The sequence below is a fragment of the Protopterus annectens genome, chromosome 2.part0, assembly GCF_019279795.1.
Source record: "Protopterus annectens isolate FY-2018-M chromosome 2.part0, PAN1.0, whole genome shotgun sequence".
NCBI classification, from domain to species: Eukaryota; Metazoa; Chordata; order Ceratodontiformes; family Protopteridae; genus Protopterus; species Protopterus annectens.
In genome coordinates, this window is record NC_056728.1 from 69,478,076 (window position 1) to 69,496,623 (window position 18,548).

The 18,548-nt window shown below is 40.7% G+C and overlaps 1 protein-coding gene across 1 annotated transcript in view; it reads left to right on the plus strand.

Moving 5' to 3' along the window:
- Positions 1 to 18,548, plus strand: part of PCNT (pericentrin) — a gene marked incomplete in the record, with an annotated part of 2,997,294 nt that overhangs the window by 661,147 nt on the left and 2,317,599 nt on the right. Inside the window, 1 exon segment of the mRNA XM_044060288.1 lies at positions 7,425 to 7,512. Coding sequence (XP_043916223.1) covers positions 7,425 to 7,512 — 88 coding nt within the window.

Here is an 18,548-nt window from a genome sequence, read left to right on the forward strand (position 1 = left end):
CTCACAGGCCTCGCTCTAGTACTCAAATGCTTAGTCTAGCAGAGGATCTCATTTCTTTGATCAGGGGAACCCAGTCTCACCTTGACAGGGCCTCTCACCCACCTCCAGAGAAGAGGCTTAGAGCAGAGCCCCCTGAGCCAGTTTCTTCAGATTATTCCTCTGATGATTCAGAACATACAAATCCTCCAGAAGGCCCTTACTCTCCATATGAGGACTCTGATGCAGAGGATTCCATACCTTCTGCCTCTCCTCCTGAGGAATTTTCTTTTGGGGAAACCTTGCATGCTATGAGGGAACAATTTCAATGGCAGGGCCAGGATTTTTCAGACTCCAGGAAAAGGCTTAGGACCTTCTTACATTTACCACAGCATAGGCCTTTAGCTATTCCACCAGTGCTTACAGTTGTGGATGATGCATTTACTGATGCTTGTACTGCCCCTGATTCTCTGCCTCCGGCCCCTGCTAAGCCCGACAGATACTACAGGGTTCCGGACACACATTATCATTTGTATAAGGCTCCTATTGCAGATCCAGAGACTATTTCACAGGGCCCAAAAGCTGTAACATCTGCCTCTGCCAAAAAACCCTTCCCCTCTGAAAGAGAATCTAGGGCATTGGAGAGATGGGATAAAAAAGTTAATACTTCTGCTACTCTTTCGGCTAGGGCCTTAAACTGTCAATTCCACATGATTCAGTATCAGGAATTCCTGTTAGATCAGCTCACTAAAAAAATTGTCCTCGCCTGAACCGTTAGACCGTAAGTCCCTTCAGGATTTGGTGCATAACACTCAGCAGATCAGTAATCATTCCTTAAAATGCGGCTATGATGCACTGGAGGCTTCCTTTAGATCAGCTATGACTGGTACAGTGATCAGAAGGCATGCATGGTTAAAAGAGCAGTCCTTACCAGACCATGTAAAATCAAAGCTTCTAGATGCTCCCATGGAAAAGCACAGTTTGTTTGGTTCCCCTGCACAGCAAGTGTTGAAGAAGGTGGAAGAAAAAGCTAAATCTGTCCAGACAGTCAAGGATTTCTTACAGGTCCAGCCTCCGAGGTTCAGTAGGAACTGGCCTTCCAAGAATTGGTCCTTTCCAGACACCACCAGAGCACAGAGAGGCAGAAATAGACGCCCTAGAGGCAGAGGTCAGTCCAGAGGTGCCTACAGGGGACGCCAGTGGCAGCCTAACAGCCAGAGAACTACTGCCACAGATCCAGCCACTACCACTTCTACAGGACAATCACAGTGACTTGGCTCTGCAACCGCCTACCAGGGAACAACTGGCAGCACCCTTAGGCGGAAAATTAGCCTTATTTTCAGTAAATTGGTATTACATTACAGGAGACAAATGGATTTTACAGACAATAGACAAAGGCTACAGGTTTCACTTCCATACTCTTCCAAGGAAGAGAGGAATGCCAAACCTTCCTCCAAACCAAAGGACAAATGCTCTACAGCAAATAGACCACTTACTAAGGATGAGAGCTATAGAAAAGGTACCGGCTATGGAACAAGGACAAGGATTTTATTCAAGGCTTTTCCTAGTACCAAGAAAGGAAAACCAATGGAGACCTATCCTCGACCTGTCCGCTCTAAACACATATCTCCTTGTTCCAAAATTCAAAATGCTGACCCTACAGCAACTTCTTCCCATGCTGGGCAAGGAGTCTTGACTGGTGACTCTGGATCTCAAGGAGGCATACCTGCACGTCCCCATACGACCAAATTGCAGAAGATACCTCAGATTTCTTGCAGGATCAGAGCATTATCAATTCTCAGCATTGCCTTTGGCTTATCTACTGCCCAGAGTATTCACGAAATGCCTGGCATCAGTAATTGCTCATTGCAGGCTTCAGGGAATTCAAATTTATCCATACCTGGATGACTGCCTGTTACAAGCGGACAGCAAAGACAAATTAACAAAAGATTTGGAAAAGGTTATTCACCTGCTGCAAGCCCTGGGATACACAGTCAACACAAAAAAGTCAAGGCTGATACCATCCCAAAGGATAACCTTCCTGGGTGCAGAACTGGACACATCAAACCAGATGGCATTCCTCACAGCAGAAAAACAGAAGCAGCTACCACTCTATTTCATGGCATTAACAACACAGAACCAGCTTACAGCAAGGAAAATCCTGCAAGCCCTGGGTTACATGGCATCCTGCATAATAATAATTCCACATGCCAGACTACATATGAGGAAGTTACAATGGTACCTGAGGAATTTATGGTCTCAGCACAAGCACAGCCTAGAGACCCAAATTCCAATAATTCCATGCCTGAAGCAAGAATTCCAGTGGTGGGCCCAGACCTGTCAATTGAACAAAGGACTGCCCTTCCACAGGCCTCACCCAAGCCAGACTATCACCACGGACGCCTCAGACCTCGGATGGGGGGCACACATGGTGGACAAGTGTATACAAGGCTTATGGACTCAAGACCAGATGAACCTACACATAAATCAAAAAGAGATGCTGGCAGTAAAACAGGCAATTCAGACATTCAGACCATTTCTTCAACAGGGTCATTTGCTGATAAGGATGGACAACACCACAGTTATGTGGTATATCAACAAACAGGGAGGCACACATTCATATCCTCTATGCCGGATGGCAATGGACCTCTGGAATGTGGCCCTGAGCCTCAACATTCAGCTCCAAGCCATATTCGTGCCAGGAAAAGAAAATATATTAGCTGACATCTTAAGCAGAACCACCACGGATGCCCACGAATGGATGCTGCATCCAAACATCTTCAAAACCATCACAAGGAAATGGGGACTGCCAGAAATAGACCTGTTCGCATCCCCACACAACCACCAATTGAAAAAATTCTGCACAAGGACATACCATCCACTTGCTTGGAAGGTGGACTCCCTATCCTTCAGTTGGGAAAACCTGACAGCATATGCATTCGCACCTCTTCCTTTGATGCACAAAGTGCTACTGAAGATCAAAGAAGATCACCCGAGGATCATCTTGATAGCTCCAGATTGGCCGAGGCAACATTGGTACCCGCTACTGAGGAGTATGTCCCGGGAACACGCATGGCCTCTACCCCTAATACCTCTACTGCTAACTCAGAACAACTTCAAAATCCTGCATCCAAACTTGAAAACTCTGCAGCTAGCTGCTTGGAACATTACATAAAAAAAAATAACCCAAATTTATCTCAAAGGGTTAGAGACATTATCTTGGAGGCTCGCAGACCCTCAACAAGAAAAACTTATTCAGCAAAATGGAAAAGATATCTCATTTGGAGTGCAACAAAAGGAGTAGATGCATCATTGGCAAACATAGCTAACATCCTGGAATATTTAGCAGAGCTTTTCCACAATGGTCTGTCTTACTCCTCCATTAAGATTCATGCATCAGCAATTTCAGCAGAATACAACATGGATCCTCCAGTCTTTTCTCAACCTCTACTCAGACAGTTTCTCAGAGGAATTAAAATGTAAAACCACCAAGGAAACCACCATTGCCTACATGGGACTTGAACTTTGTGTTAGAAAAGTTGACACTCCCCCCTTTTGAACCAGCAGCAACAGCAGAATTACAGTACTTATCTTGGAAGACTGCATTCCTGCTTGCAATCACTTCAGCTAGAAGGGTTTCTGAATTACAGGCATTAATGGCAGTACAGCCCTTCCTTATCTTCCATCAGGATAGAGTGTCCATGAGAACTAATCCTACTTTATGCCAAAAGTGGTCTCCAGGGTATCTTTAAACCAAGCAATACACCTACCAACATTCTTCCCCAGCCCACAGAACAGGGGGGAAAGATTGCTGCATACCTTGGATGTACACAGACAATTGCGCTACTACCTGGACAGAACCAAGAACTATAGAAAAACTGACCAGCTTCTGGTAGCATATGCAACAGGAATGGAAGGAAAAGCAATTTCAAAACAAACAATCTCAAAATGGATAGGAAATTGCATTAGATTTTGTTACTCTTTTCATGGAAAGGCAACTCCAGAAAACATCAGACCTCATTCCACAAGGGCTACAGCCACTACTACAGCTTTCTTACGAGGAGTGGCTACCAAAGACATTTTAGAGGCTGCTACTTGGAGCTCCGTGCATACATTTGCCAAGCATTATAATCTGCCTTTATACTCCAGATCCTGAGCAGGTTTTGCCACTGCTGTTTTGCAAGGGATCTTAACTACACCATAAATTCTTAGTGCCTCCTTAGTGCCTCCTCCCCCAGTTTGGCTATGGTATTCTACCCATTTGTAAGGACTGCAGATGCATCCTTGAAGGACATAGTACAGTTTTGTACCTACCATAAATGTAGATGTCCGAGAGGTATGCATCTGCAGTCAGGATTACCCACCCTCCTTCCCCTCTGTGGTACTCCTAGGGTATTTGCCCATCTTGTAGCTAGCTGGGGGAATCTATTATGGTGTATTTGTTTGTATATATGTATATACATGTTTATTTCTATTTGCTCTCTATTGTTTGGAAACATTTGCATTTATCCAAATTTAGCCTTACTAGAGGGCACCTGGCATCTGGGGCAAGAAACACTGAGGAAAATGGCGTCGGCTGATGCCTTTATACCCACTGAAATGCAGCTATGACGTCGGGTGAAGTGCGACATCAGCCGAGGCCAGACCCAGACTTTGGAATCCGGCCAACCGAAGGGCTGCCTGAGGCCAGGAACAACCCATTTGTAAGGACTGCAGATGCATACCTCTCGGACATCCACATTTATGGTAGGTACAAAACTGTACTTTCTGACTGGTCGAGTTTCCCCTCTTCTGACTTCCACACTATCTGGGAGAATATTCTGTGGGGCTGAGCTTTGACGACAGAATTGGCATTTTTGCATTTCAGGCCTGGTGTCCCTTTGGAATGCCCTTCAGGCCTCTTATCTGTTTTACCATGTTTTTAATGCCTGGAGAACTCTTCTTTTTTTTTTTTTTTTTTTGCTATTTGGTTCTGGAAAGATTGTCATATACTTAAGCACATGCGTATTATTCTTGCCCCATTTAAAAAGTGAAAGGTGTAGAGGCTTTGGGTTTTAATTTCCACACGTGTGTACAACCACCTGTTGGAGTTGATTATTTTCCCCCATCAAGGGGTGGTGCACATTAGTGATGGAACTATAGTCTGGTGTTTGGCTCCCTTCCTCCACGTGATAGAAGGGGTTTGCCTTCTTTGAACTGGCAATTAGTTCATCTGCACATGTGTGTTCTGTCCTATAGCTCATCAGCATTCTAGCCTATTCCCTTTGGAAGGGGATTCCTTCAGTATTATTTTGAGCACCACTAAGCAGGGCTTGCCCATTGTAACATTCACCATTAACCTGCATATGTTCTTTGACTGTGGCCCAAGCATGGCCTTCTGGATGGGCTTCCCCACTGTTCATTCTTCTTGTTGGCCCTTATGATGTCCTTTGCATCGTTCTCTCCTTGTGTTATTACTACTTATGGATTTTACCCAACCCTAAGACCCTTCAAGGGGGGGGGGGGTGTCATCAATGCTATGTAGAATATGTCACAAGCGGTGTCCCACAGGGCTCAGTCCTGGGCCCCCTCTTGTTCGGCATCTACTTTTCAGAAGTGCAGGCAAACATAGGAGGATTGTGGCTGACAAAGTTTGCAGATGACTGCAAACTGGCGCCATAGTTGAAAATCCATCAGACACAGATATCCTTCAGAGAGGTCTCATAGAAACGGATAACTGGTGCCAGAGCCATGGCCTTAAGCTAAACGCCAAAAAATGTATAGTCATACCCTTTGGTAAAAACAAGGTAACCCCAAGTTACCACATAGGTGGCAATCCATTAAGCACAGAAGAGGTTATCAGGGACCTTGGGACCCAAGTTGACAGTAACCTTTCTTTTGACACTCACATTGCCAAAGTGGTTAGGAGGACCTTCTACATTGCCCACCTGATTATGAAGGGATTCACATCCAGATCAAGGGAGGTCATTGTTCCCCTGTACTCTTCACTTATCAGACCAATGATTGAATACAGTGCCCCATTCAGAATGTATCTTACCCGACACCTGCAGCAATTGGAAAGACCCCAAAAGTTCCTCACCAAAAGGATAAAGGGGCTCAAAAATATGCCATATGCTGCCCGACTGAAGAAACTCCAGCTCTATTCAGTCGCATACCGTCTGCTCAGAGGTGACCTGTGCCTGACATACAAGGCCATGTCCAACCCGGAATTAATGGACATGCTCCACCTCAAAAAATCCAAATCCACCAGAGCCACAAGAGCAAGAGTCTTAAACCTCAACATGGATATAAATAGGACGTGCTGGAGGGGACAGATTCATCACCCAGAGACTCCCTATACTGTGGAACAGAATCCCAGTCCATGTGAGACAGAGCACCTCGCTGGCTTTGTTCAAGAGGAATCTTGACCAGTGGATGGGAGATCGTAGGTTTACCCCGGGGATCATCTCTGTATCACTGCTGGACAGAGGCACAGCAAACTAATGGGTATAGTATTCTTCAACCTAAGGGGTGGTGAAAGCCACACAACTCTGGCTAGGCTTATAAATGCCCTAGGGCAGATAGCCTAGTATGAACCTATGAACCTATGTATATTCTTGTCTACTTTCTGAAGAGGACCGACAACCATGGGCCAGAGATGCCCTCCATCTTGAACTGTGATAGAAAATACTGTTTTTGAGTTTCCTTATCAGGTTAATTTCTGTTTATTATAGTTCTCAAACGAAGGTTGACTTTGTTTTTGTCCTCTTAAATGTAGTTTTTGTTACAGTGCTGCTGATTTGAGTTGGCATCAAATGGGTTAGCCAGTTTATTAGTACCAAGTCTTATTTTTACATGTAGTAGTTAACTTGTATAGTGGATCAGGATGCAACTAACAAAGGCATTAAGATTGTTTGCATTCTTTGAGATACTGATTTCTTTCTGGAGCATAATTCTAAGATGCTATAATAAGAATATTTGAGTTCATGCCCAAAAAGTTCATTTTATGCATTTAGGTTGTGGTTGTCTGCATGGCATTCACTGCTTGGCTATGTGATAACTTTGTGTGGTTTTGTTTTATATAACCTCCATCTGTTGATGCATGAAGAATTTTTCCGTTTCTGATGCCACTTCATTGTTAGAGTGGTAATCTGTTTAAGTTTTGAACCTTTGTGACCTCTCTCTCACAAGCCATGTAAATCTGTCACTTTAATGCATATTAGTTTTTTTTATGCTCCTTGATGTAAAGCTTCTGTGTTCAAAATAGAATGTTTTCTGTGGGCCCCCTTAGTGACTTTGATAGTTCTGTTTATGTTCTAGCCTTTATTTGCAGTTTATTTTTGTTTGAATTTGATCATTTTGATTAGAAGGAAACTTCTTTAAACTTGGAATGCCATTAAATTAAAAAAAAATGCAGGCTAAAGTTTAGTTTTAATATTATATTGTTTTATTTTTCTCTACTGTTTTAGCTCTTCTGGCATATTTTTTGATGATTTACATGATCATGGGAAGAGTGACCTTCTGGAAGATCTTAACCAGCAGCTGGAGCACCATAAGGTACTGATTAGATAGTTTTCCCGTGGTTAGAAAAATATAGGCAAAAATTATGATTTGTGGGATTGTGTATGTATGCAAACTGTAACTTAGTTGTACATTTTTAAACCTTTGACCACCCTGGCACTGCATTTTGTCCAGTTTTAGTTCAAATAAAATCAATTCTTGAAACAGTAATATTTACAAGCATGCAAGGAATGCGGAGTTGAAATAAACTTGGTCTGCTTGATTACTAGTTTTGCAGTATAACTATGTAAAGTAAAATTAAAAAAGGTAGTAGGACTGCCTAACGTGTTTCCAGGATAATGTTCTGGATCTAAACATATGCATACTCCATTCTAGGTTCATTTTGGCATACAGCTCAGTGCCCAGGAGGGATCACTTCTTACTTATCCTTAACATCACATCAACATATAGCTCAATCCATCCATTTTTTGCCAAGTTCTTCCATTTTGTGTGGAGGACAATACTTTTGATCTAATGTACTTCAGTTTATCTTTTTCAGCCACAGTTTTAGTACACCACACAAAAAATGCATACCACTAATGGCTAATTGGAATGGATTAGAAGCGTTTAACTTTCAGAACATTGAAGCACAAAAAAAAGAGGTCCACATTCAAAATGTTGACCGAACCCCCTCCCAAGAAATGAATAAAACCAGCTGTGCCCCACACACACCCTGCTACTACATGTATGTATGTATGTATGTGTGTGTGTGTGTGTGTGTGTGTGTGTGTGTATATATATATATATATATATATATATATATATATATATATATATAAAATACCACCTCTGAGGAAGTTGATGTTTTGACCATTTGATGATTTGTGGCATCTACATTAACATTTAACTCTCTGAATGGATTCCGGCCGCTTGCAGTGTTGAATGTGCTTAGGCACAAAAGTCAGACTCCCACCCCTAACTCTCTTTGACTGCTATATCAAGATAAGGAGCAATGAATCTTGAAAATTATGACAAAAGGGCTTTTCATAATGGAGCTTGCAGCTTCTAGGGACCCCAGGTCAGGTCCCATTTTCTTGAAGTCATCCAGTTAAAAATGTTGCAGCAGACAAGAATAGTCAGAACTTACAAAGGAGCATGGACATTTTTTCTCACAGGTAACATGCTCATCTATCACAACTTTTTAGCAGTCCCTTACAGTAACCCTTCACTGACTACTCGCTAGCTTTCTCACCCTCAAAACCTTCAAGCATTCCTTTGTCCCTGATGGCTATTACCCAACCTTTGGAAGTTTCCACTCTTTGTTTGCATTGATGTTTTGTCCAGACATTCCAGCCTGCTACAAGTACTAGTTTATTTGCTGGCCTATGTATTTGGTTGTAGTCAGAGTGATGGTGTTTATTCTCTGTTATTAATCTTGTATTTTCTTCATTCCACTTCCATGCAGGAAGTGTCAATGGTGATTGTCCTTTTTTTCTTACCTTGGTATCATATGCTAGGTCTGCATTGCAGAGATCATGACGATATCTGCTGTATTACTGACATTCACATCTTACTACCTAGCATTTGCTTCATGTAGGTTGAGGCCCCCATTACTTTAAGGTATCTGGTCTCCTACCTCAGCTTCCTACACATCCTTAACCCTCTTGTTTTTTTAGCATTGCCTACGTTGTGCTTTCTGTACTCTTCTCTAGCTGTTATAGAATCCACTTGTATTGTCACCTTGCCAGGCTCTGGCTTCGGGACCCTTCGGTATCCTTCCAGGATTTATACCTCCATAGTCCATCTAATTTCTTCTTCTGTGGTTGAAATAGCCTCCTTAAATAAGAGGTCATTAAGGCGTAAAACTTTGAGCTGTACACATTGAAAGCAGCATTTCAGACAATCCTGTTCACCTTTTGACTTTAATTCATAAAAAAAGGTAAATCTACATGATCAGGAAACTTCCTCCCACTTCCTAGTATGGGAGCTGTATAAGAATGTCCATACTGTACTCCTCAAAGTATGTTTAAGTACCCAGCAAAAGATGATATGAAAATATTGAAGGACCACATGGTTTGCCTACCTCTTGTGAACTGCTTCTGAAATCTGATTTAAATAAACTGTGCTATCCTTTTACATCGATTTTGGCTCTCTGCAAAGCAAATCATCTTTAGGCCACTCAGCAGTTACATTTTATTCATCTTTTTGACTTGTACTTCTTAAAGGATGTGAATTCTATATCATGTTAAATCACTTCCTCCTGATGTAGATTCTAGATTCTGAACAAGTTTCAAACTAACTGAATTAATTTTTAATCTTTCTGCAATATTGCTGAACTGTTTGACCCATATGGCATATTATTGGAGAGTAATCCTTGATGTGAATGTGGAAGAGCATCATGACAGTTGGGTACATTTCTGTGTTCAGACACGTGTCAGCAATCCAATATGTGCTGTCTTTTTCTTGTCTACTACTGTATTGACTTGGTACACAGGGTTGGAATCGCTGATCTGGCCATTCACTGACATTCTTGGCTCTAGCTCACACTTTCTGCTTCCTCCATTTCTTCATTCTGTCCTGTCTCCAAGGACTGCAACATTTGCAGTCTGAGACTAATGCCATTAGAGAACTGGTGACCAGAATCTATTGCAGATGTGTTGTACCTCTTCCAACACCAGTTTCTTTTTAGTGAAAAACAAGTGATCTAGGAGTCAGTAATGTATGCAAGGTGCTTGGAGAAGGTCTACCCCATTTGTGGTTTGTAGTTATGTAGGTGCCAACCTAGATAATAGGGTCTTTCACTTCCATATAGTTGTCAGACTAGGCCTTTCCAAATCCTGTGCAGTGCTTATGAGTCTGTATGTCTGCCCTAGTCTTCCTAATGGAGGCAGTCCTATGAAGAATTCCACCCCCATTTCTGTCATTGTCATCTTAGCAGCCTTTAACTGATCATTATGTTGTAATAAAATAGGGCCACTCGTAGGTGTGTACTAGGCTAACTAACACAAAGGCCCTTTTAAACTTGGCCATGCATCCCAAATATCTGCTAAGTTCTGGTACCCTTGATAAGTTTAAGCAGGGGCCTGGGAGATGAACCATTTACAAGTTGCCTGTCATTTAGAGACATAGGTGCCAAACCAGGGATGCAGTTCCCGTTCTCCATTCACTTGTTCAAGTTACACTTGAATTGAGTTAGGGAAGAACTCTGCTTTGCATGGATGGGGAACCTATTCCAGAGAAGGGGTAGTCTCTGTGCTACATACCTGCCTTTCCAGCAGGTACTGTTTATATCACAGGCAAAGTTTAAGTCTTTAGAACGAGTAATTGTAGACCTGTTTCTTTGATAGGCCTCCTATATATATCCGTAAGAGTGGGCTGTGACAATACCTTGTATGCCAAGCATAGATCTCCCCTCAGCAACCTGTAGAAGGCAGAATATAGGAGATAGGGCTTTGAAGAGGTCTGCATAGGACATATTATTTACCCAGTTCTTTAGTGACAAACCTCTGTGGACCTTCCAGTTGTTGGATGTGCCTGATTGGATACTTAGCAAATGGGGCATTGTACTCTATGATAAGTGTGATAAATGCTGATTATAGTAAAACATTGACTTCTTCAGACCTAGATGCAATATCTTTGTTTATAAGTTGCACAACATAGAATGATTTTCTCACTGTTGTAGGCATGTGGTGTTCAAAGGTTAGATTACTGTCTGTGTGTCCTCAAGCCCGATTACCGGGTCAACTCTGAGTCTGTTATCAGTATGATAGTTTCCAGCGGTAGATGACTTCAGTCATCAAAACCCAAAATAAAAATCCAGCCAAGCTAGGTTTTCCACTGTGTGATTCCTTAAAACCTCTTGCATTAGAGGTAACATAGGCTATATGCAAATGACCCCTTAAGGACATCAGGTGTTTCAGCTTTATGGCAATTCTGAATGTCCATGACTTTTTTCCTTTTAAGTCCATTATGGACAAATTCAGGCCAATAAAGCTAAACCCTACTAGCTGTGATCATGTATGTTTCGTCCTTCTTATAGCCTGGTGAGCACAGCATAAGTGGGCTGATTGGCTAATGTTTAGAAACACAGGGCTGTCATAACCAGCTGATGTCCATAACCATTAGGATGTCTGCAAAATATCCCAACTAACAGACTAAACCAATGAAAAAAAATCCGCAAAAACCAAAAGAAAAACACAGCCAAGCTAGATTTCCCCCTGTATGATTCCTTAAAACCTCTTGTATTAGAGGCAACAATGGATATATGCAAACTGGTTTTATTGGCCTGAATTTATCCATAATAAACTTAAAAGGAAAGAGTCACGGGCATTCAGAATTGCCGTATAGCTGAAACACCTAATGTCCTTAAGGGGTCAGTTGCATATATCCCATGTTACCTCTAATACAAGAGGCTTTAAGGAATCACACAGGTGTTGATGACTTCATGAAGGATGCCATTATGCATTTCTTGGCATTTAGTTTTTGTCCATGGCTCTGGCACCAGTTGTTTGTGTAGCAGTGACAGCTACTAATTTCCAATTATCCGCAAATTTAGTCAGCCTGAGGCCATTGATGTTGCCCTTGACTTCAGAGAATTAAATACTAAAAAGGAGTGGTCCCAGGACCAATCCCTGAGGGACTCTGCTTGTGACTGGCCTCTTTGTAGAGTTGGACTCCCCAATTCTGACTTCCTGGGTCCGGTCTGTGAGCCTTCTGGCTATCCACCGGGTGCCATAAGGGTTTGTACCTAACCTCTTAAATTTGTCAGGTGCCCTAGTGAGGGATTGTGTCAAATGCCGTGGCCTGGTCAGTGTAGACAGTGTGAACCATTTTGCCCTCATCTGTTGCTTTGATGACTTTCTCAAAGTCGTCTACCAGGTTGAGTAGGCATGACCAAATTGGGGTGGGTCCAATGTCTGGAGGTTTTGTATGTCATTACCGGTAATTTCCATGATAATACTTTCATGGCTTTGTATATGAGACTAGTGAGACATATGGATCTATGGTTTCCAGGGTCTGTAGATGGCCCACCTTTGTGCAGAGGAATGACTGTTGCTGTTCTCTGTTCATAAGGCACAAGGCCTATTTGGAAGCTACAGTTTGATAGCAATGACGGGTCACGTTTCTTACTATTTAGAAGGCATTGTGGGATATTGCCTGGGCCTATTTAGGCAGTGTTCTTGGCTTTAGAGAGAGCATTAAAGACCTGTTCACAGAAACCACCAAACAAAGGTGAGTAATCACCACAAAAACAAGGTAGAGTTTATTATAAAATCACAATATCAAAATCTCTCTAGTGCCTCGGCTTAACAGCGTTTCAAGACTATTAAGCGGCAATTATATAATTATCTAATTACATTAAATTAAAAATCTCTAATTGCATTCGTAGTTCAGACCCTTGGGAACTAAGGTATTATACTTTAAAATGAAAATTGACTCTCTGAAAGCAGCTTGTTCTTCAAGTTAACCTTGTACTATCCACTAAAAACTTTTTCTAAAACAGTTGGCTTGCAATCCATCCACTTTACCATCATGATGCATTTTAAAATGTATTACCACTGGACCTTCTATTTTACTTTTCTTTATATCCTCAGCATGGTCTAACAAACATTCTAAATACTCTTTTACTTTCCACTGTGCAAAACTTTCCAAAGGTACACGTCAATGCATAAACAATTCCCTCTTGTTTCACAGCTAAATTTATCCTGTGCTACATACTTCTTACCATTAATCTTACAAAAACTATTAACTACTTACATACAACAACTGTATTTGCCACAGGGAACAGTCCCAGTGTCCCTAATGTTCCTATCTATTTTTTCTACTGGTAAAACAAATTTTACATGTACTAACATATCCCTAATACTTAAAACACAAAATGACTTTATTACATAAAAATCCAACTGGTAAGCGCTTTCTTCCCTTTATGGAACTTCTTCAGACCAAGTTGTATAATAAACATCTTTTCATTCCCACTTCCAAAACATCAGGCGTACTTGAGCATAAATTCCTTTTCTTAAAGGCTTTTAAATGCTTTCCTCTTTGAGACAAAGACAAGGTCACCCCTGAACATTTTTAGTTTCTTAAATTCATTAAGAATCTCCAATTAAGTATTCCTCATTATACTTTCATCTACTGAATTGTCTAAAATGCATACTAAGGAAAAATCCTTTTCATTTTCTTTTAACTTGCTATTTACATTTGCTACCATATGTTCCCTTACATTTTTTTACTTCCATCCAGGAATTGTTACTGATATCCTTGGGGTACCCTCTTTCTTGAAATTTCCTTTTGAGTTCTTCACATTCTTTTTTCAGAAAATACTGCCTTGTCTGTTAACCTGCTTTATTCTAGTGAATTGCAGCTTTTACTGTTTTTTCAGGCTAAACTTATGTATGCTATTGTAGTGGAGATAGCTGTTACTGTGCACTTCCTTTTTATAAATCTTAACTTTTAGTTAAGAAGGTGAAAATAGTTGATTGCATGTGGTTGGTTACAAAACATATTGCCTAATTATATACAGTCATACCAAATGTAGAAGGGTTGGAAATGGTGAATAGGGAGCTTCGTACTTTAAGATTATTTAATACTAGACAAGTGAGATTGTTCACAGAAGTGTTAGATGTTGTTTTATCATATAATTTTTTTGAGTATAATGGTAAAATATGCAGACAGAAAAATTGTGTAGCTATGGGGGCTGCTGTGGCCCCACAACTATACAAATGTAGTCCTGATGACCTGGGAAAAAGAAGTTATTTTACAGTCAGTTTTTGCAAAACGTGTCATCATGTACAGATGTTTTATTGGTTTGTTTTTTATTTTGGAGGGTTCTGAAAAAGAACTCTTAGATTTTATTAAACATGTGAATGAATACACGAGTTACCTTCGGTTGACCTGAATGTGTACAGATCTGGCAATGCTTTAAAAGTTAAGATTTATAAAAAGGAAGTGCAGATTAACGGCTTTCTCCACTATAAAAAAACATAGTGAAGGGGCAATTCACTAGAATAAGCAAGTTAACAGATGAGGCAGTATTTTTTTGAAAAAGAAAGTGAAGAACTCAAAAGGAAATTTCAAGAAAGAAGGTACCCCAAGGACATCATTAACAATTCCTGGATGGAAGTAAAAAATGTAAGGAAACATAAGGTAGCAAATGTAAATAGCAAGTCAAAAAAATGAAAAGGAATTTTCCTTAGCATGTGTTTTAGACAATTCAGTAAATGAAAGATTTTAAACTCAAAGGAATAATCAAGAATAATTGGAGATTCTTAATGAATTTTCAAGAAATTAAAAATGTTATAAGGGGGGGAGAAATCCTGTCTTTGTCTCTAAAAGAGAGAAGAGTTAAGTAATTTATGCTGAAGTATGCCTGATGTTTTGGAAGTGGGGATGAAAAGATGCAACAGTTGTAAGTTATGTCAATATATGAAAAGAAGGTAAGAATTTTGTAGTGACAGCAAGAAGCTTTGAAATTAGGTTGAATAATTTGTATAATTGCAGGTCCAAATATGTGGTATACATGGCTCTTTGTGAATTATGTCTGCATTTTATATAAGAAGAGTCATCAGAGAATTCTACATGTGAGTGAATGAACATATAAGAGCAGTAGACAAGATTGATGTAAGCAGTGCCTTGGCAAAACATGTTAAGCAAAAACATTTGTTCGAAAAAAATAAGGCATGCTTCAAATTTGTAATAATTGATGAAGTTAATGGTTCAGGTCATAGGTTTGATCCAGAAGATGAACTGGATTGGAAAGAGTATTGCTGGCAAATTAGGCTGAATGCATGTGTATACCCTGGTTTAAATGATAGAGAAAACTTTAAAGTTGATCTTAGAAGGAAAGGGTTAAGGCATTAAGTGCTTTGCGTCACATGTTACTTTTAAGTATTTAAATAAGTTTGTTCATTATACAACTTGCTCTGAAGAAGTTTCATGAAGGGAATGAAAGCACTTACCAGTCTGATTTTTATGTAATAGTCATTTTTTGTTTTTAGCCGTTCTTTCTTTTATTATTTTTCCTTTTTATAGCTGTTTTCGTTTGTTTGGAAGTTTTGTGAGGTATTATCCCTAATACTTGTTTCCCTCTTATATGCAACACCTAATTTCTTTATCTGCCACATGATATATTAAGGACCTGCTCCCTAATGATAGCAGAGGGAGTTGTATTTTATGGTATTTCCTGAGGGAAGGTTGATGGGGGAGAGTGTGTTTAAGTTGGAGCTGAATTTGTCTGCTAGTAGGTTTGGTATATCCTCTTGCTTGGCTCCATTTACAGTGCGCTCTACACACACTTGGGTTTTGCCTTTGAGGTTGCAGACATAGCTAAAGAATGCCTTGTGTTTGACATTGTCCTGGGAGGCCAAGTTTACCTCAAACTTGGCATGAGTAGACTTTATTTATGATGTGAGTTTTGTTTAGTTTGAGAATGCTTTTATCCTGCTTGGGTGCTGCACCTCCTAATTTTTTGCTGTGATTTTCTTCCTTCTGTTGTACAGCCTGTTGATATTGTGATTCCACCAGGGTGTCTTGCTCTTAAGAGTTAGTTCTGTACTTCTTCCTGGTGGGTACAGCCATGCCTCTGCAGCTATTAACATGCTTGTATAGGGGTTCTGTAAACAGTTCTGTGTCAACAGCAGTGTTCTCAGGGTTTATGGTGATTTTGCCAGGTTATCACTTATTAGTAGGAAGTTAGCATTAGAATAGTTCCTGAATATTCCAGGTTTTATTTTTTTTTTACTTCACAGGAGACCTTTTTGTGATCTGACCTTACCCGAGAAGATATTACAGTAGGGGCTGTGCAGCACGGTCCCGTATTAGTAAGGAGCAGATCCAGCATGGTTGTACCCCTTGTTGGTGTATTGACAATCTGGTCCAGGGAGTTTGTGTTTACAAAGTCCAGAAATCTCTGTGCCTGTATGTTTGGTGTCGTATACAATTCTCCGTTAACGGTGAGGTAATTAAAGTTGCCCATAAATATGGTATTGGGTTGGATGGTTAGTGTTTCCAATAAGTTTAAAATCATGGTATGGGTTTCCTGGGTCATAGAGGGGGACCTATAGCTTGCAAGGAAGTGGTTTGGATTTTGCCTATGGTGGTTTGAACATGGAGAAGTGCATTTTGCTGTTTGGCCTTCCTTGAGGTATATTTATTTTTGATATAAACCTGGACACCTCCACCATTAGTCACTGTCTGTGTAGTTGGTCTAAATGTGTGGATGATATTATAACCTTGCACTGCCTGTGTGCTCTCCACAGCTTTAACCATGTCTCAGTGATCGCACAGATGTCAGCTTTCTTTAGGGTGAAGAGAGCTGCTAGGGCGTGGAGTTTTTTGTTTAGATTCCTAGCATTGGACAGCAACACCTTTAGAGTTCCTTGGTTTTGATTTACTATGTCGGAAGTACTTTCAGTTTGGAATTGCCTAAAAGAGACACTATGGGGGATACAATGTTTTAGCCAATATTTGAAAGCCTAGAGGGAAGCGGTGCAGACCATCCCTGATAAAGCAGCAAGGTCTCTTGACCATCTCCTTTCATGTTGACAAATATTGGTGGTCTTTAGAATGACACCAGAAATTAAGCCAGTTATTACAATCCATCTTTGGTTCATATTGTGGCATCATCCTTGGAGTGGGTAAAATGCTGCTCAGTGTTAGGCTCATACAAGCTTGGGACACGCATTCTGAGAGCTCCATGATGTCTCTTCATATAGTCTAGGGAGGTACGTCTCAGGTCATTTACACCCACATAGACGTTGACTGAATCATACTGCTACTTGTTTACACCCACATAGACTTTGACTGAATCATACTGCTACTTGTGGTCCATTGACCTGAGTGCATGCGTAATGTGGCAGATCCTTACCCCTGATAAGCAGCTGACTGTGACTCCTTAGTCAGCCTGGTGAGGAGGACATCAGTGTGTATGACAATGGAGCCTTCATTGACTAGAATGTTGGATTCTGTAGTGGCTTGCCTTATCAACTTAGAAGCAGAGGCTCCACAAGATGTGGCTGTATGTGTTGATGCCGATGTTTTGAAGAGTGCGTTCGGGGTTGCTGAGGGTGTTATTTTATATATACTTTGTCTTGGATATTTTTGGGGTTTAGGAAGGTTACATTTAAATGCCTCAGCATAAGTGGGCCCATGTGTTTGCTTTGGGTGTGTGATGGGTAAAGTGTGTGTACTATTGGCAACCTTATTGACATTAGAAGTGCTTTTATGTGAGAGCTGTATCTCCAGTGACATTGTTTAAATACATCTCTGACATACCATGTCACTTTGTTTGAGAGTTCAATGGTTGTCAGTAAACACGAGGCAATTTTTTCATTGGCTCAGTGTGCCCATATCAACCAAGCTGATAACCGCAGTAGTGGGAAAGTTCATATTCATGGCAGCAGATTAGACAACTGGAGTGAAAATAAAAAGTAATGCCAGGAGTTTCCTGTTTGCAACTCTGGGGTCAGTGATTGTTACTGCATACTAGTTGGTATATGCAACTGGGTGTTGGTGAAATTGCATTAAAAATTTTAACTCAAGGTGTCTGTGGCTATACAGGTTACTGCCAAACACTTGAGGGGAAAGTAATAAGTAGAGCCCGATGATTTATGGATAAAGTATTTAGGTAGATATTTTGAAGTTAGAAGCAAATCAAGCAGTACTTACTGAAAAGAATGAATTAGCTTGTCAAGAATGATAAAAAGAGGGAAGTCACTTGAATGGCTACTGCCTGACTACTGCTAGTGTTGGTCTCATCACAGCTTCACACTGCTGGATCCTCTTTTGCTTCTTCTTACTCTCTTTCTTCTGGGGAAACACAAATCCCAAGATGAGAAGCAGGCTGCAACCTGTTTGTCAAGCTTTAGCTACCTACGTAAAGAGCCACTAATTTTAAAAGAGCTAGATAGATTGGAAGGGGTGGGCACTTTGAATTCTGGTGCTGTGGAATACAGTGTGATGGCCATTCAATTTAAATAGTTGAAGGGGAGTGATTTCAGAAAATGATTATGTTTTGCTGACTCTCAATAGCCAGTGAAAGAGGAGAGAGGAAGGAGATATGTGGTCAAATTAACATAAGGGGCAGGCAACTAGGA